The sequence below is a fragment of the Oncorhynchus keta genome, chromosome 34 (genome assembly GCF_023373465.1).
Source record: "Oncorhynchus keta strain PuntledgeMale-10-30-2019 chromosome 34, Oket_V2, whole genome shotgun sequence".
Classification (NCBI taxonomy): domain Eukaryota; kingdom Metazoa; phylum Chordata; class Actinopteri; order Salmoniformes; family Salmonidae; genus Oncorhynchus; species Oncorhynchus keta.
Genome location: NC_068454.1, coordinates 24,459,787 through 24,476,444, shown reverse-complemented (window position 1 = coordinate 24,476,444; position 16,658 = coordinate 24,459,787). Strand labels below are relative to the sequence as shown.

At 41.0% G+C, this 16,658-nt stretch overlaps 1 protein-coding gene across 4 annotated transcripts in view; it reads right to left on the bottom strand.

Moving 5' to 3' along the window:
• Positions 1–16,658, bottom strand: part of LOC118366825 (WD repeat and FYVE domain-containing protein 2) — a 41,238-nt gene extending 24,580 nt beyond the window's left edge. Inside the window, exons 1-5 of one of the 4 annotated variants that reach the window (XM_035749563.2) lie at positions 15,946–16,658; positions 7,880–7,947; positions 7,608–7,663; positions 6,915–6,969; positions 6,479–6,629 (exon numbers count right to left, since the gene is read on the bottom strand). In XM_035749563.2, coding sequence (XP_035605456.1) covers positions 6,479–6,629; positions 6,915–6,969; positions 7,608–7,663; positions 7,880–7,947; positions 15,946–16,082 — 467 coding nt within the window. In that variant the 5' untranslated portion in view covers positions 16,083–16,658. Of the gene's footprint in view, positions 1–6,478; positions 6,630–6,914; positions 6,970–7,607; positions 7,694–7,879; positions 7,948–15,945 lie in introns of all 4 variants that reach the window. The other 3 variants (XM_035749564.2, XM_035749561.2, XM_035749562.2) reach the window with 3 other exon arrangements.

The following is a 16,658-nucleotide window of genomic DNA, read 5'->3' as shown; positions in this document are numbered from 1 at the left end:
GAAAATAATGAGCTTGTTTGACTCCAATGTTAGTAAATAAAGTACATTTAAATGTTTTTTTAAAGAACATAGTTAAAACTATAATTGTGATATCATTAATGGTCAGTCCTTGCATCTATAGCACTGTCTATGAATTTGAGAATAGTTACATTTCTAATCTTTTACCTAAACATGGGCGGGAAAATACTTTGTTATAGTTTAACTACGGATTGCTGCTTTAACTGAACGATTTGCATCTGAGCAACTTCACACACATTTACTCTATTCTCAAAGTGTTACCTTGTTGAAACCTACTGGATCTGATCTGTATGTGGTTCGTTTTAGTCAGAGAAAGGTTGACTGCATATCCAACAAAAACTAAAGATCCCATTTCAGTAAACTTACCACAACAATCAACTGTTCATTAGCTACAAAATCATATATACTTAGTCTCTGAGCTCAAGAGTCCTTTCAGTGACCTTCTGAGGGCGCAGCCAGGAACACAGTTCTCCCTGTGACCTGTATACAAGAGGCCAGAACAATAACAGTCAGAGAGAAAAGAAAATACAAATCTTCTCACTTAGCATAATGTCATTTCTCCTTCTTCTGAAAAAGGTTGCTGTACTAATCTGACCCTAGGCCAACTCAAAACTGTGGCTGTTATGGAGAATTAGCTGGATGACATACTAAAGAAAATACACGTTCCAAGTTGATTTCTTTAAATTTCAACAATTTTGGACAGTGCCTCCTTTAGGTTTGCAAGGCAAACAAAGCAAAACCATGGCTGCCATATGAATGATGTCAGCTGAAATGCAACGCCGTTTTGCTTTGCTATATTTAACATGGGAAGTGTTTATCCCTGGCTTTGAAGAAGCAGTCAGTCTTATGACCTCACAGAGCTGGTTGGTATTGAGTGCCCTCCACAGTGGAGTGGACTCAAACCTTTCATCTCGCCATTACAGAAAACTCTCTGGACCGCTGCCTTGGTGACCGCATGACTGAAGGCTGTTGTTAGCATCTCCCAATAAGAACTACTTGGACGCTAATCTGGCTCCTTCTCTGGTGTACTCCACAGCGCTTCGTTGTTATAAAAACATACACTTGTTTGAGGTGAAGGAGACAGTCAAAAGCCATTACCACTTGAAATATGTTTTGTGGCTTTACACTTCACTTAAGTATCCGTTAAGATAAAGTGCCTTCAGAAAGTATTCATACCCCATGACTTATTCCACATTGTTGTGTTATAGCCTGAATTCAAAATGGATTAAATGTATTTATTTTTTCCTCATCCATCTACACACAATACCCCATCAGTTCCAATTGGCTCATTCAGCCCCCTCCTGTCCCCTGTAACTATTCCCCAGGTTGTCAACGTACTGGGTAAAATAAGGGTTTTTATAAACAGGTGAAAACATGTTTTGACATTTTTGAAAAGGTACTGAAAATGAAATACAGAAATATCTCATTCACATAAGTATTCACACCCGAGTCAATACATGTTAGAATAATCTTTGGCAGCGTGGTTGTTGATCATTGCTAGACAACCATTGAAGTTTTGCCATAGATTTTAAAGCAAATGTGCAGTAACAGTCAAAAGTTTGGACACCTACTCATTTTTTTTTACCTTGTAGAATAATAGTGGACATCAAAAATATGAAATAACATATGGAGTCATGTCGTACCCCAACAGAAGTGTTAAACAAATGAAAATATATTTTATATTTGAGATTCTTCAAAGTTGCCACCCTTTGCCTTGATCACAGCTTTGCACACTCTTGGCATTCTGTCAACCAGCTTCACCTAGAATGCTTTTCCAACAGTCTTGAAGGAGGTCCCACATTTGCTGAGCACTTGATCGCTGCTTTTCCTTCACTCTGCGGTCCAACTCATCCCAAACCATCTCAATTGGGTTGAGGTCAAGTGATTGTGGAGGCCAGGTCATCTGATGCAGCGCTCTCCTTCTTGGTCAAATATCCCTTACACAGCCTGGAGGTGTGTTGGGTCATTATCCTGTTGAAAAACAAATGCTAGTCCCACTAAGCACAAACCAGATGGGATGGTGTATCACTGCAGAATGCTGTGGTAGCCATGCTGGTTAAGTGTGCTTTGAATTCTAAATAAACCACTGACAGTGTCACCAGCAAAGCACCCCCACACCATAACACCTCCTCCATGCTTCACGGTGGGAAACACACATGCAGAGATCATCCGTTCACCTACTCTGCGTCTCACAAAGACATGGTGGTTGGAACAAAAATAAATCGCCAATTAGGACTCATCGGACAAAAGGAAAGATTTCCACCAGTTTAATGTCCATTGCTCGTGTTTCTTGGCCCAAGCAAGTCTCAGCTTCTTATTAGGGGTCCTTTAGTAGTGGTTTATTTGCACCAATTCGACCATGAAGGCCTGATTCACACAGTCTCCTCTGAACAGTTGATTTTGAGATGTGTCTGTTACTTGAACTCTGTGAAGCATTTATTTGGGCTGCAATCTGAGGCTGGTAACTCTAATGAACTTATCCTCTGCAGCAGAGGTAACTCGGTCTTCCTTTCCTGTGGCGGTCCTCATGAGAGCCAGTTTCATCATAGTGCTTGATGGTTTTTGGTGCGACTGGCTTCCGAGTTGGATGCGCGCTGTGTTAAGAAGCAGTGCGGCTTGGTTGGGTTGTGTATTGGAGGACGCATGACTTTCAACCTTCGTCTCCTGAGCCCTAGGACCGTGCCCCAGGACTACCTGACATGATGACTCCTTGCTCTCCCCGGTCCACCTGACTGTGCTGCTGCTCCAGTTTCAACTGTTCTGCCTTGTTATTATTCGACCATGCTGGTCATTTGTGAACATTTGAACATCTTGGCCATGTTCTGTTATAATCTCCACCCGGCACAGCCAGAAGAGGACTGGCCACCCCACATAGCCTGGTTCCTCTCTAGGTTTCTTCCTAGGTTTTGGCCTTTCTAGGGAGTATTTCCTAGCCACCGTGCTTCTACACCTACATTGCTTGCTGTTTGGGGTTTTAGGCTGGGTTTCTGTACAGCACTTTGAGATATCAGCTGATGTACGAAGGGCTATATAAATAAATTTGATTTGATCTCTCCCGAGCCCGTACGGGAGTTGTAGCGATGAGACAAGATTGGATACCACGAAATTGGTGAGAAAACGGGGTAAAAATTCAAGTTGAAAAAATGAAAAGAAAAAAAAGGACATTTTCCGCATTGACTGACCTTCATGTCTTAAAGTAATGACGGACTGTAATTTCTCTTAGCTTATTTGAGCTGTTCTTGCCATATTATGGCCACAGTATTTTACCAAATAGGGCTATCTTCTGTATACCACCCCTACCTTGTCACAACACAACTGATTGGCTCAAACACATTAAGGAAAGAAAAAATTCCACAACGTACTTTCAACAAAGGCACACCTGTTAATTGAAATGCATTCCAGGTGATTACCTCCTGAATCTGGTGGAGAGAATGCCAAGAGTGTGTAATGCTGTCATCAGGGAAAAGGGTGACTCGGCCACTCAGGAACATTCACTGTCTTCTTGGTAAGCAAATCGTGTAGATTTGGCCTTGTGTTTTAGGTTATTGCCCTGATGAAAGGTAAATTAATCTTCCAGTGTCTGGTGGAAAGCAGACTAAACCAGGTTTTCCTCTAGGATTTTGCCTGTGCTTAGCGCCATTTCTTCTCCCCAGTCTTTAACAATTACAAACATACCCATAACATGATGCAGCCACCACTATGTTTGACAATATGGAGAGTGGTACTCAGTCATGTGTTGTATTTGCCCCAAACATAACACTTTGTACTCCCTTCTTTGCGAGGTATTGGAAAACCTCCCTGGTCTTTGTGGTTGAATCGGTGTTTGAAATGTACTGCTCGACTGGGGGACCATACAGATAATTGTATGTGTGGGGTACAGATGAGATCGTAATTCAAAAGTCATGCTAAAAATGTATTGCACAAAGGAGTGAGTCCATGCAACTTGTGAGATATTATTATGAAACACATTTTTACTCCTGTACATATTTAGGCCTGCCATAACAAAGGGGTTGAATACTTATTGACTCTAGACATTTCATCTTTCCATTTAATTAATTTCTAAACATTTTTAAAAAAGCATTCCACTTGGACATTATAGGGTATTGTGTAAGCAGGGATTTTTTAATATTTGTAATCCATTTTAAATTCAGGCTGTAACAACAAAATGTGGAAAAAGGAAAGGGGTGTGAATACTTTCTGAAGGCATTGTACAGTCGTGGCCAAAAGTTGAGAATGACACAAATATTAATTTCCACAAAGTTTGCTGCTTCAGTGTCTTTAGATATTTTTGTCAGATGTTACTATGTAATACTGAAGTATAATTACAAGCATTTTATACATGTCAAAGGCTTTTATTGACAATTACATGAAGTTGCAAAGAGTCAATATTTGCAGTGTTGACCCTTCTTTTTCAAGACCTCTGCAATTACCCTGGCATGCTGTCAATAATCTTCTGGGCCACATCCTGACTGATGGCAGCCCATTCTTACATAATCAATGCTTGGAGTTTGTCAGAATTTGTGAGTTGTTGTTTGTCCACCCGCCTCTTGAGAATTGACCACAAGTTCTCAATGGGATTAAGGTCTGGGGAGTATCCCCGAGCCACTTAGTTATCACTTTTGCCTTATGGCAAGGTGCTCCATCATGCTGGAAAAGGCATTGTTTGTCACCAAACTGTTCCTGGATGGTTGGGAGAAGTTGCTCTTGGAGGATGTGTTGGTACCATTCTTTATTCATTGCTCTGTTCTTAGGCAAAATTATGAGTGAGAACAGTCCCTTGGCTGAGAAGCAACCCCACACATGAATGGTCTCAGGATGCTTTACTGTTGGCATGACACAGGACTGATGGTAGCCCTCACCTTGTCTTCTCCGGACAAGCTTTTTTCCAGATGCCCCAAACAATCGGAAAAGGATTGATCAGAGAAAATGGCTTTACCCCAGTCCTCAGCAGTCTAACCCATGTACCTTTTGCAGAATATCACTCCGTCCCTGATGTTTTTCCTGGAGAGAAGTGGCTTCTTTGCTGCCCTTCTTGACACCAGTCCATCCTCCAAAAGTCTTCGCCTCATTGTGCGTGCAGATGCACTCACACCTGCCTGCTGCCATTCCTGAGCAAGCTCTGTACTGGTGGTGCCCCGATCCCACAGCTGATTCAACTTTAAGAGACGGCCCTGGCGCTTGCTGGACTTCCTTGGGCGCCCTGAAGCCTTCTTCACAACAATTGAACCGCTCTCCTTGAAGTTCTTGATGATCTGATAAATGGTTGATTTAGATGCAATCTTACCGGTATAAGGATTCTGTGCTATGGACTATAGCCCGTTATCATATATGTGATTGAATATTATCTGCTGTTGGCTTGTGTGGATGTATGCATGTGTTTTGCAACATAGCTGACTTGAAACATTGTTAACAGTTTCAGGGCCATGGGCCTTTCTCATGATGGAAAAATACAGAATAACATGAAGACAGGAACTGTGCAATTGGGTTGGGGGGGGCACATTCAGAACGTAGTGTTGCGAGAACAAACAGTCTTTTGTTAGATAACAGGAGCCAGGTGCGAGATAACAGTATCGAGCATGAGCGCATAGAAATTCTTCACAGCAAGTTACATCTATCAACTGCCCGGGGGCTGGTACCAACTCGTTCGACAACAATCAACGATAGGCTGGGTGAGTCTAAACCACGCCCAGTCTCTACTCTGACAAGCCGGCTCGGGAAGCAGGAACTAATACTGTCATCAGGGTATATTATAATATCTTTGTCAGGAACAAGTCAGTTCTCTGTTTTTGCCCTGCGAGGTGGGACAGAGAGCCTGTATATACGAAAATTGCATTTAACATTTATTGCTTAGCTAATAAAAAATACATAGTATACAATCGGTGACTCATTGTCATATTTATCCTGATACCAGATTCGAATTGACGCAATTCTAACACCGGCAGCAATATCCTTGCCTGTGAAGCCCTTTTTGTGCAAAGCAATGATGATGGCACATGTTTCCTTGCAGGTAACCATGTTTGACCGAGGAAGAACAATGATTCCAAGCACCACCCTCCTTTTGAAGCTTCCAGTCTGTTATTCAAACTCAATCAGCATGACAGAGTGATCTCCAGCCCTGTCCTCGTCAACACTCACACCTGTGTTAACAAGAGAATCACTGACATGATGTCAGCTGGTCCTTTTTTAGCGGGGCTGAAATGCAGTGGAAATGTTTTTGGGGTATTCAGTTCATATGTATGGCAAAGAGGGACTTTGCAATTAATTGTAATTCATCTGATCACTCTTCATAACATTCTGGAGTATATGCAAATTGCCATCATACAAACTGAGGCAGCAGACTGTGAAAATTAATATGTGTCATTCTCAAACCTTTTGGCCACATCTGTATATGTGGCATAGCAACATCATGCGAATAGCATAGAAAGAGTAGAATAGGTTGTTTCTAACTGATGAAGGATACTGTAGTCCAGAGACCCAGGCTATGGTGCGGTATAACCCCAGCTGTGTTCCACTCTCAGAGCAGTGCCAGGTGACATTCTTGTCCTGTCCTGTACTAAGGACCCACTCCATCTCCAACACAAAGAGCACCACTGTCACTTTGCCCTGGTGGGCTAAAAAACACACACACACTTATGAAACACATCATGATAATAAAACAGATAAAACAATACAGGTATATATGAACAAACATAGTATACAGTAGATGGACTGGTGTTCTTTGCATCCTCAATCTTAGCTTATTGCTTTTAGAGGTCTTGCAGATAAAACCAAGCAAAGTGCCAATGACAGAAAAAATATATATATATATTTTGACTGGTTTAATCCCTTCCTGCCATTGACCGGAGTCAGCTGAGTCACACAGAGAACACAGCCTGTGTCTACACTTCCCTTCTCACCCTCATAGGTCCTTTCCGGGGTCATCTTGTTGTACTCTTCAGACAGGATGAACTCCTGAAACACAGGAAGTATGTCACTCACTGGTTTTCCCAAGAAGTAGCACAATATTTATTATGGGACATACTTTTGGGTCAAAATTATCCAACACTTAAAATAACTTTACGAAGAGCCCTAAGCAAAAACGGAAGTGCTTAGCTTTAAAATTATATCCATGTTATTTTTAGACAGGCAATTATTCTGCAAATAAATCCCATAATCTACACATAATGACAAAGGGTTTTACAGCAACCCGAGCCTACATGTCCAATGAGATCACCAATTATTCTACAACTCACTTAAATTTCCCAGTGAAAAAGCCATTCCTGAAGATGAAAGCATGTTTACTATCCCAGTGTTGATTGATCCACCTAACTGCTTAGCCAATCATGCAAGAGATTACTCAGAGATACAAACCCTCTGGGAGTATAGATCAGTGCTGAGTGTCTGGAGAAGCAAAGACTCGGTGAAAGAGTAACACACAGTAGCTACTCAGTGACCCGCTGATGTGAAACCATGACAACCAACCCCCAATCTGACCCTGGCACTGGGGTACAAGCTTTGGTAGCCATACGTGTGTCAGGGTTGAGGCTGGATGCTAAGTAGAAAAGTACATATGTAACGCCCATACATGAGTGTATGTTAAAACTACATAAATTTTCACTTACAGAGATGGTTCCATTCTCCATTCCCACAGACAGCCTCCTGGTCTCTGGGTTAAAGGACATACAGGAGCATGAAGCTACAAAAAGAAAGAAATGACAAGTCTAAGAAAAGTTGGTGTGTATTAAAACTGGAACAGATGCTAAAACAGATTCCATACAGACAGAATAGCTAACGACAGCTCACAAAATGAGGCCAATGGAGTTTAGGCCTAGATGCTTAACTCCATGCATGCATAAGTAGCTAATGAGAGACGAGTACTCACCTGGCATAGTGTGATAGATGCTAGGCCAGTACTGGCCACTGTCTCTCTTCAACCATATCCGGATCGTCCTGCGGGTCAGATGCAAACTTTGGTAATGGTATTACGGTAAAATCTCCCTTAGGTTTTATGCGACCACGTTTCCCAAAAACTCTTAAATATCTGCTCCAAATTCAGATTAAAAAGATGTCTGCAGAAAGAATGGGGTGTCAGCTATAACCTGGCACCTTGAGTTTGAAAAAAAAATATATATATATATATTTTGTTTAAGTGGATTTAGACCCGGTAACGAAATTGCACCAAGGGTTCCTGATCTGTACTACACAGAAATTCATAATTACTGATCATCACCGATCCTCCACCAAATGTCCCAGTGGGTGCGAGACACTGTGGCTTGTAGGCCTCTCCAGGTCTCGCACCCACTGTGAAATTTGGAGGAGGATCGGTGATGATCTGGGGGTGCTTCAGCAAGGCTGGAATCGGGCAGATTGGTCTTTGTGAAGGACACATGAATCAAGCCAAGTACAAGGTTGTCCTGGAAGAAAACTGGCTTCTTTCTGCTTTGACAATGTTCCCCAACTCTGAGGATTGGTTTTTCCAGCAGGACAATGATCCATGCCACACAGCCAGGTCAATCAAGGTGTGGATAGAGGACCACCAGATCAAGACCCTGTCATGTCCAGCCAAATCCCCAGACCTGAACCCCATTGAAAGCCTCTGGAATGTGATCAAGAGGAAGATGGATGGTCACAAGCCATTAAACAAATTTTTGCGCCAGGAGTGTCATGAAGTCACCTAACATCAATGTGAAAGACTGGTGGAGAGCATGCCAAGACACATGAAAGCTGTGATTGAAAATCAGGGTTATTCCACCAAATATTGATTACTGAACTCCAAGTTAAAACATTAGTATTGTGTTGCTTGAAAATGAATATGAACTTATTTTCTTTGCATTGTTCGAGGTCTGAAAACACTGCATGTTTGTTATTTTAACCAGTCATTTTCTGCAAATAAATGCTCTCAATGACAATATTTTTAATTGGAATTTGGGAGAAATGTTGTGAGTAGTTTATAGAATAAAATAAATGTACATTTTACCCAAACACATACCTATAAATAGTAAAACCAGAGAAACTGATCATTTTGCAGTGGTCTCTTCATTTTTTACAGAGCTCTAAGTGAAAATGGAGCATTTTCTATGTTTTGTGGGAAAAACGAGGGGAATATAAGTGTTAACAATCACAATGTTATTTTAACCAATTATGAGTGGGCATTGCCTACTAAATTGGTTGATTCTGTCATTGGAAACACTTGTCTTCCTCTATCTTTTTTTAATACAAAACATAGAAATGTGCAATTTACACATACTGTATGATGTTGGGCTGGTGAGATGATGAATATAAAGTTGAACATTTTTTACATTTCCCTTTAATAATTCATAAAGAAAATGAACACAAGTAAAATCACAATAACGAATTGATAGGTCTATCATTGCTTGATACTTGTGACCTTTGAATGACTGGATTGAGCATGTGGTTGAGACTGGGAATTTTATGACACGCTAGAGAGAGATGACCAGTGGGCTTTCATGTCAGCTGACTGACAAGCCCGGTTGTTTTTATGCAACGTCTGCATGACAGTATATCAGTGGTCGATAGCCAGACAGACACAGTGTAGAAGTCAGGTTTCTGATGAGATACATCTCTCTCTGCCTATTAGTTTTAAAGCGGGGTGACATTGGTACACATCAAGACCAATGTGTACAGGTCTAACGAAGCGAAGACGCTAGGTGACCACGTCCAGCCAGAAAGAGCCATGACGACATGCTGCATACAAAATAAGCTCAAGCTGACTAAACTCCATGGTGAAGAAAGTTTCTGATGACCTCAACCAACCGAATTAAGCAGAGACCAGGCATTGTGGAATTCAGCTTTGGATACAGCGATTTCACCCAAGGGCAATACTTTTTATTGATTTATTATGAAATGATTGTGCCTAATTTTGTCTTCAGTAGTTTCATGCCTTTGTTTGTTGAAATCCATACTTTTTCAATAAATGCTATTTCAAATATAGGTGTCATGAAAAAAAAATACTTGCCCTATCAGATTCTCTGATTCTGCATATGTTTTATACTGAATGTAACCAGATCTTCAACCAAACCCTAATATTAGATAAAGGGAACCTGAGTTTACAAATAACACACATTTTTTTTTTTTTTTAATTAATTAACAAAGTTATGCAACACCCAATTTCCCTGTGTGAAAAAGTATTTGCCCCTTTACACTCTCAATAACTGGTTGTGCCACCTTTAGCTGCAATGACTGCAACCAAATGCTTCCTGTAGTTGTTGATCAGTCTCTCACATCGCTGTGGAGGAATTTTGGCCCACTCTTCCATGCAGAACTGCTTTAACAAATTTTGGGGTTTTCAAGCATGAACTGCTCATTTTAAGTTCTGCCACAACAACTCAATTGGTATTAGGTCTGGACTTTGACGAGGCCATTCCAAAACGTTTAATTTGTTGCTTTTTAGACATTTCCATGTAGACTTGATTGTGTGTTTTGGATCATTGTCTTGCTGAATGACCCAGCTGCGCTTCAACATCGGCTCACAGACAGATGGCCTGACATTCTCCTGTAGAATTCTCTGATAGAGAGCAGAATTCATGGTTCCTTCTATTAAGGCAAGTCATCCAGGTCCTGAGGCAGCAAAGCATCCACAAACCATCACACTACCACCACCATGCTTGACCATTGGTATGAGGTTCTTACTGTTTTTTTGCCAGGCATAATGGGACCCATGTCATCCAGTAGGTTCACTCAAGTTTGCTAAAGAAAAAAAAATGTAAAAAGCACCTGGACTCTTGGAAGAATGTGCTATGGACAGATGATTCAAAAGTATAACTTCTTGGACGATATGGGTTTTGTGAAAAAAGATACAGCAATTGAGACTGCATTGATTCCATGTGTTATTTTAAAGTGTTAATGCCTTCACTATTATTCTACAATGTAGAAATAAGTACAAATAAAGAAAAACCCTTGAATGGAGTAAGTGGCCAAACTTTTGACTGGTACCGTGTGTGTGATATATCTCACACACACACAGTTGATGTAGGAAGTTTACATACACCTTAGCCAAATACATTTAAAATCAGTTTCCACAATTCCTGACATGTATAAGGTCAGTTAGGATCACCACTTTATTTTAAGAATGTGAAATATCAGAATAATAGTAGAGAGAATGATTTATTTCAGCTTTTATTAATTTCATAACAATCCCAGTGGGTCAGAAGTTTACAAACATTCAATTAGTATTTGGTAGCATTGCCTTTAAATTGTTTAACTTGGGTCAATCTTTTCAGGTAGCCTTCCACAAGCTTCCCACAATGTTGGGTGAATTTTGACCCATTCCTCCTGACAGAGCTGGTGTAACAGTCAGGTTTGTAGGCCTCCTTGATCGCACACGCTTTTTCAGTTCTGCCCACAAATTATCTATGGAATTGAGGTCAAGGCTTTGTGATGGGCACTCCAATACCTTGGCTTTGTTGTCCTTAAGCCATTTTGCAACAACTTTGGAAGTATGCTTGGGGCCATTGTCCATTTGGAAGACCCATTTGCCACCAAGCTTTAACTTCCTGACTGACATCTTGAGATGTTGCTTCAATATATCCACATAATTTTCCTCCCTCATGAGCCATCTATTTTGTGAAGTGCACCAGTCCCTCCTGCAGCAAAGCACCACCACAACATGATGCTGCCACCCTTGTGCTTCACAGTTGGGATGTTGTTCTTCGGCCTGTAAGCCGAAGAAGTGGCTTCTTCCTTGCAGAGCGGTGGCTTCTTCCTTACAGAGCGGCCTTTCAGGTTATGTCGATATAGGACTTGTTTTACTGTTGATATAGATACTTTTATATCCGTTTCCTCCAGTATCTTCACAAGGTCCTTTGCAGTCGTTCTGGGATTGATTTGCACTTTTCGCACCAAAATATGTTAATCTCTAGGAGGTACTAAACGACATCATAACCGCCATCGATAAAAGACAGTACTGTGCAGCCGTCTTCATCGACCTTGCCAAGGCTTTCGACTCTGTCAATCACCATATTCTTATCGGCAGACTCAGTAGCCTCGGTTTTTCGGATGACTGCCTTGCCTGGTTCACCAATTACTTTGCAGACAGAGTTCAGTGTGTCAAATCGGAGGGCATGCTGTCCGGTCCTCTGGCAGTCTCTATGGGGGTGCCACAGGGTTCAATTCTCGGGCCGACTCTTTTCTCTGTATATATCAATGATGTTGCTCTTGCTGCGGGCGATTCCCTGATCCACCTCTACGCAGATGACACCATTCTATATACTTTCGGCCCGTCATTGGACACTGTGCTATCTAACCTCCAAACGAGCTTCAATACCATACAACACTCCTTCCGTGGCCTCCAACTGCTCTTAAATGCTAGTAAAACCAAATGCATGCTTTTCAACCGATCGCTGCCTGCACCCACATGCCCGACTAGCATCACCACACTGGATGGTTCCGACCTTGAATATGTGGACATCTATAAGTACCTAGGTGTCTGGCTAGACTGCAAAGTCTCCTTCTAGACTCACATCAAACATCTCCAATCAAAAATCAAATCAAGAGTCTGCTTTCTATTCCGCAACAAAGCCTCCTTCACTCACGCTGCCAAGCTTACCCTAGTAAAACTGACTATCCTACCGATCCTCGACTTCGGCGATGTCATCTACAAAATTGCTTCCAACACTCTACTCAGTAAATTGGATGCAGTTTATCACAGTGCCATCCGTTTTGTCAATAAAAGAACCTTATACTACCCACCACTGCGACTTGTATGCTCTAGTCGGCTGGCCCTCGCTACATATTCGGCGCCAGACCCACTGGCTCCAGGTCATCTACAAGGCCATGCTAGGTAAAGCTCCGCCTTATCTCAGTTCACTGGTCACGATGGCAACACCCATCCGTAGCACGCGCTCCAGCAGGTGTATCTCACTGATCATCCCTAAAGCCAACACCTCATTTGGCCGCCTTTCGTTCCAGTACTCTGCTGCCTGTGACTGGAACGAAATGGGAAATTAAAAAAAATATATAAAAAAAAATAATAATAATAATAATAATTTTCGCTGAAGTTGGAGACTTATCTCCCTCACCAACTTCAAACATCAGCTATCTGAGCAGCTAACCGGTCGCTGCAGCTGTACATAGTCTATTGGTAAATAGCCCACCCATTTTCACCTACCTCATCCCCACACTGTTTTTATTTATTTATTTACTTTTCTGCTCTTTTGCACACCAATATCTCCACCTGTACATGACCATCTGATCATTTATCACCCCAGTGTTAATCTGCAAAATTGTAATTATTCGCCTACATCCTCATGCCTTTTGCACACAATGTATATAGACTCCCCTTTTTTTCTACTGTGTTATTGACTTGTTAATTGTTTACTCCATGTGTAACTCTGTGTTGTCTGTTCACACTGCTATGCTTTATCTTGGCCAGGTCGCAGTTGCAAATGAGAACTTGTTCTCAACTAGCCTACCTGGTTAAATAAAGGTGAAATAAATAAAAATAAATAAAAAGGAGACAGAACACGTCTCCTTCCTGAGCGGTATGACAGCTGCGTGGTCCCATGGTGTTTATACTTGCGTACTACTGTTTGTACAGATGAACGTGGTACCTTCAGGCATTTGGAAATTTCTCCCAAAGATGATCCAAACTTGTGGAGGTCTACAATTTTTTTCAGAGGTCTTGGCTGATTTCTTTTGATTTTCTCATGATGTCAAGCAAAGAGGCACTGAGTTTGAAAGTAGGCCTTGAAATACATCCTAGGGGAACCTCCAATTGACTTAAATTATGTCAACTAGCCTATCAGAAGCTTCTAAGGGCATGACATCATTTTCTGGAATTTTCCAAGCTGTTTGAAGGCACAGTCAACTTGGTGCATGTAAACTTCTGACCTACTGGAATTGTAATAAAGTGAATTATAAGTGAAATAATCTGTCTGTAAACAGCTGTTGGAAAAATGACTTGTGTCATGCACAAAGTAGATGTCCTAACCGACGTGCCAAAACTATAGTTTGTTAACAAGAAATTTGTGGAGTGGTTGAAAAACTATTTTTTATATGACTCCAACATAAGTGTATGTAAACTTCCGACTTCAACTGTATACTCCTCTTCTGACCAATTAATCTGTATATATTATAAAACACACACAGTTTAATGTTGTGTGAAAAGCACAGATGCTCATTCTGTTTAGTTTGATATTAATAGGCATGTTTTTTTGCCACTTAAGATATGCACCTACTGTAATTACATTTACATTTAAGTCATTTAGCAGACGCTCTTATCCAGAGCGACTTACAAATTGGACACCTGATTGTATGAAATATTATACCTTAGCTGCTAAAACAAAAATTGGGCCAACCAAGAATCTATTTTTTGGAAGTGGTTTGTTGTGCACACATTTATGAACATCTGCAATCTCACCTTTGCTAGAGTAGCTCAGGAAGGTTAGCCACCACCACACACACTGTGTAGCCTAAGGGAGGGGTAAATCTAGTGAGTCTTGCATAGAAGGTGTGGGAGGAGCTGCGAATGGAAATTTCCCCATTGAAAGTCTAAGGCCTTTGAAATGCATTAAATTGTATGCATATATTGCTATGGTTTAAAAAGTAGAAATAGTATCAAAACTATTTTGTCAGATAATCTAGTCTGAAGTAGTCAGTAATGTTAGCTTGGTGTCTCTAGCTCAAAGGTTTTGAGCAGGGGTGGGCAGAAGAAAAATAATGCGAGTATGTTGACTCAAATTACATAAGAGTTGCTGTTATAAACACACTAAAACCCTAAAAGTATTACCTCTGGTTAGGTCAGTAGCATATGTGTGTGATTAATTGCAATAGGTCAAAATAAATAACTTGAATGTCAATGATTTATTGTGTACAACATAAAATGTGCATGAATTAACAGATAATTTGCATATTAAATGCCAATGTGCATATTTCATTTCTTTATTTATCCTTTATTTTATTTAACCAGGCAAGTCAGTTAAGAACAAATTCTTATGTACAATGACGGCCTACCCAAGCCAAACCCAGATGACGCTGGGCCAATTGTGCGCCACCCTATGGGACTCTCAATCATGGCCGGATGTGATACAGCCTGGATTCGAACCAGGCACTGTAGTGATGCCTCTTGCAATGAGATGCAGTGCCTTAGACCGCTGCGCCACTCAAATGCATACGTATATATATTTAATCCAAATTCATTTTGAAATGCACATTGTATAACCCTGCATGTCATTTTGATTGGAAATTCATATCCTGGAATGTTTGTTAGTTAATCTGAGCCCACCTGTGTCATTTTGGTGCTATTTTTGTTAAACACTTTCTCTAGCGACCTTTGACCCAGAATTCGGACACACAAATTGTATTATCTCAGCAATGGTAAGATTTTCAAATGTATTATTGACTGTATGTTTTGTTTATTCCATGTGTTACTACTCTGTGTTGTGTTTCGAACTGCTTTGCTTTATTCTCGGCCAGGTCGCAGTTGTAAATGAAAACTTGTTCTCAACTTGCCTACCTGGCTAAGTAAAGGTTAAATAAATTACATACATGAAGCAAAGTGTACTATGCTTCTGAGATTATGTTGTATCATTGGGTATGCTCAGTTCAAGCGATGTTTATTTTACCGCCCCAACACCCTACTACAGAGGACAAACATAAGAACAAGGTAAGCGTTATATAGTATTGACCTTTACCGAATCGATGTGGTCGGAACTGAATTACACAAAGCCTGGTCTCTGCTCAACTCCGTTTGTGGAGTGAATAAGAAATGTTATTCACTTTGATTTTAGTCAGCTAACGTCGCATAAATAAACTCGAGCAATGACCGAGCGGTCGTCGGTTCGGAGGGAAAACCCACTAAGCGATAGGGATCTTATAGCGTCAAGTTTGCATAGAAATTGTGCAAAATGTATGTAATATTGTAACGTTAGCTAGTCACATATTTGAAAACATGGTCTCATAAAAGGGTATAGTAAAGCAGTATCATCCTACCTGTCATCAGACACGCTGATCACCCCGTCCTCCTTTGGAATTATAACCGCCGTGTTCACAACATCTTGGGAAGACTCGATTTTATTGAGCAGAACAGGCGTCCGAGTCTGCGGTTTGGGTTGTATTTCTGCCGCCATGCTGGAGGTAAAGCTCCTTCGCCAGTTCTGTCTCTCCGTAACATAACACCCTAATCGAGCCGCATAGGTATTCTAGGTTGTAGTAGCTAGAAACTGTTTGAACACAGCGACCCGTGTGTTGCAACAGCCAAAGATGCTGCCTGTCAGCTGACAAGACATTCACCTACTACGACGCCCATGTTCGAACCATAGACATGCGCGAAAAAAACTAGAACGCAAGGCTACCGGAAGTTGCAATATTGTTTTACTTGTTACTGTATATACAACTGGTTAAAACAAACTAGAAATTAGCACATACTGATGAAATCACATCAGTTATGTGATATTCAGCATTCTTACTATGTAAACAGTTCTGCAATATTAATGGCGTATTTTTGTAGGTACTGTAAAGAATTGCTATTAACGGAGGCAGGCTAACATTTGCAATTGCTCATAGGTCAAAGTAATGACGTTTGAAAGCTTATGGGGAAATGCAAAGCCGGAGGTATTTAGCTCCTTCGTAACATAACAACACCCTAGCCGAGCCGCATAGGTATTCGAGGTTGTAGTAGCTAGCAAGCTCGAAACTGTTTGAAC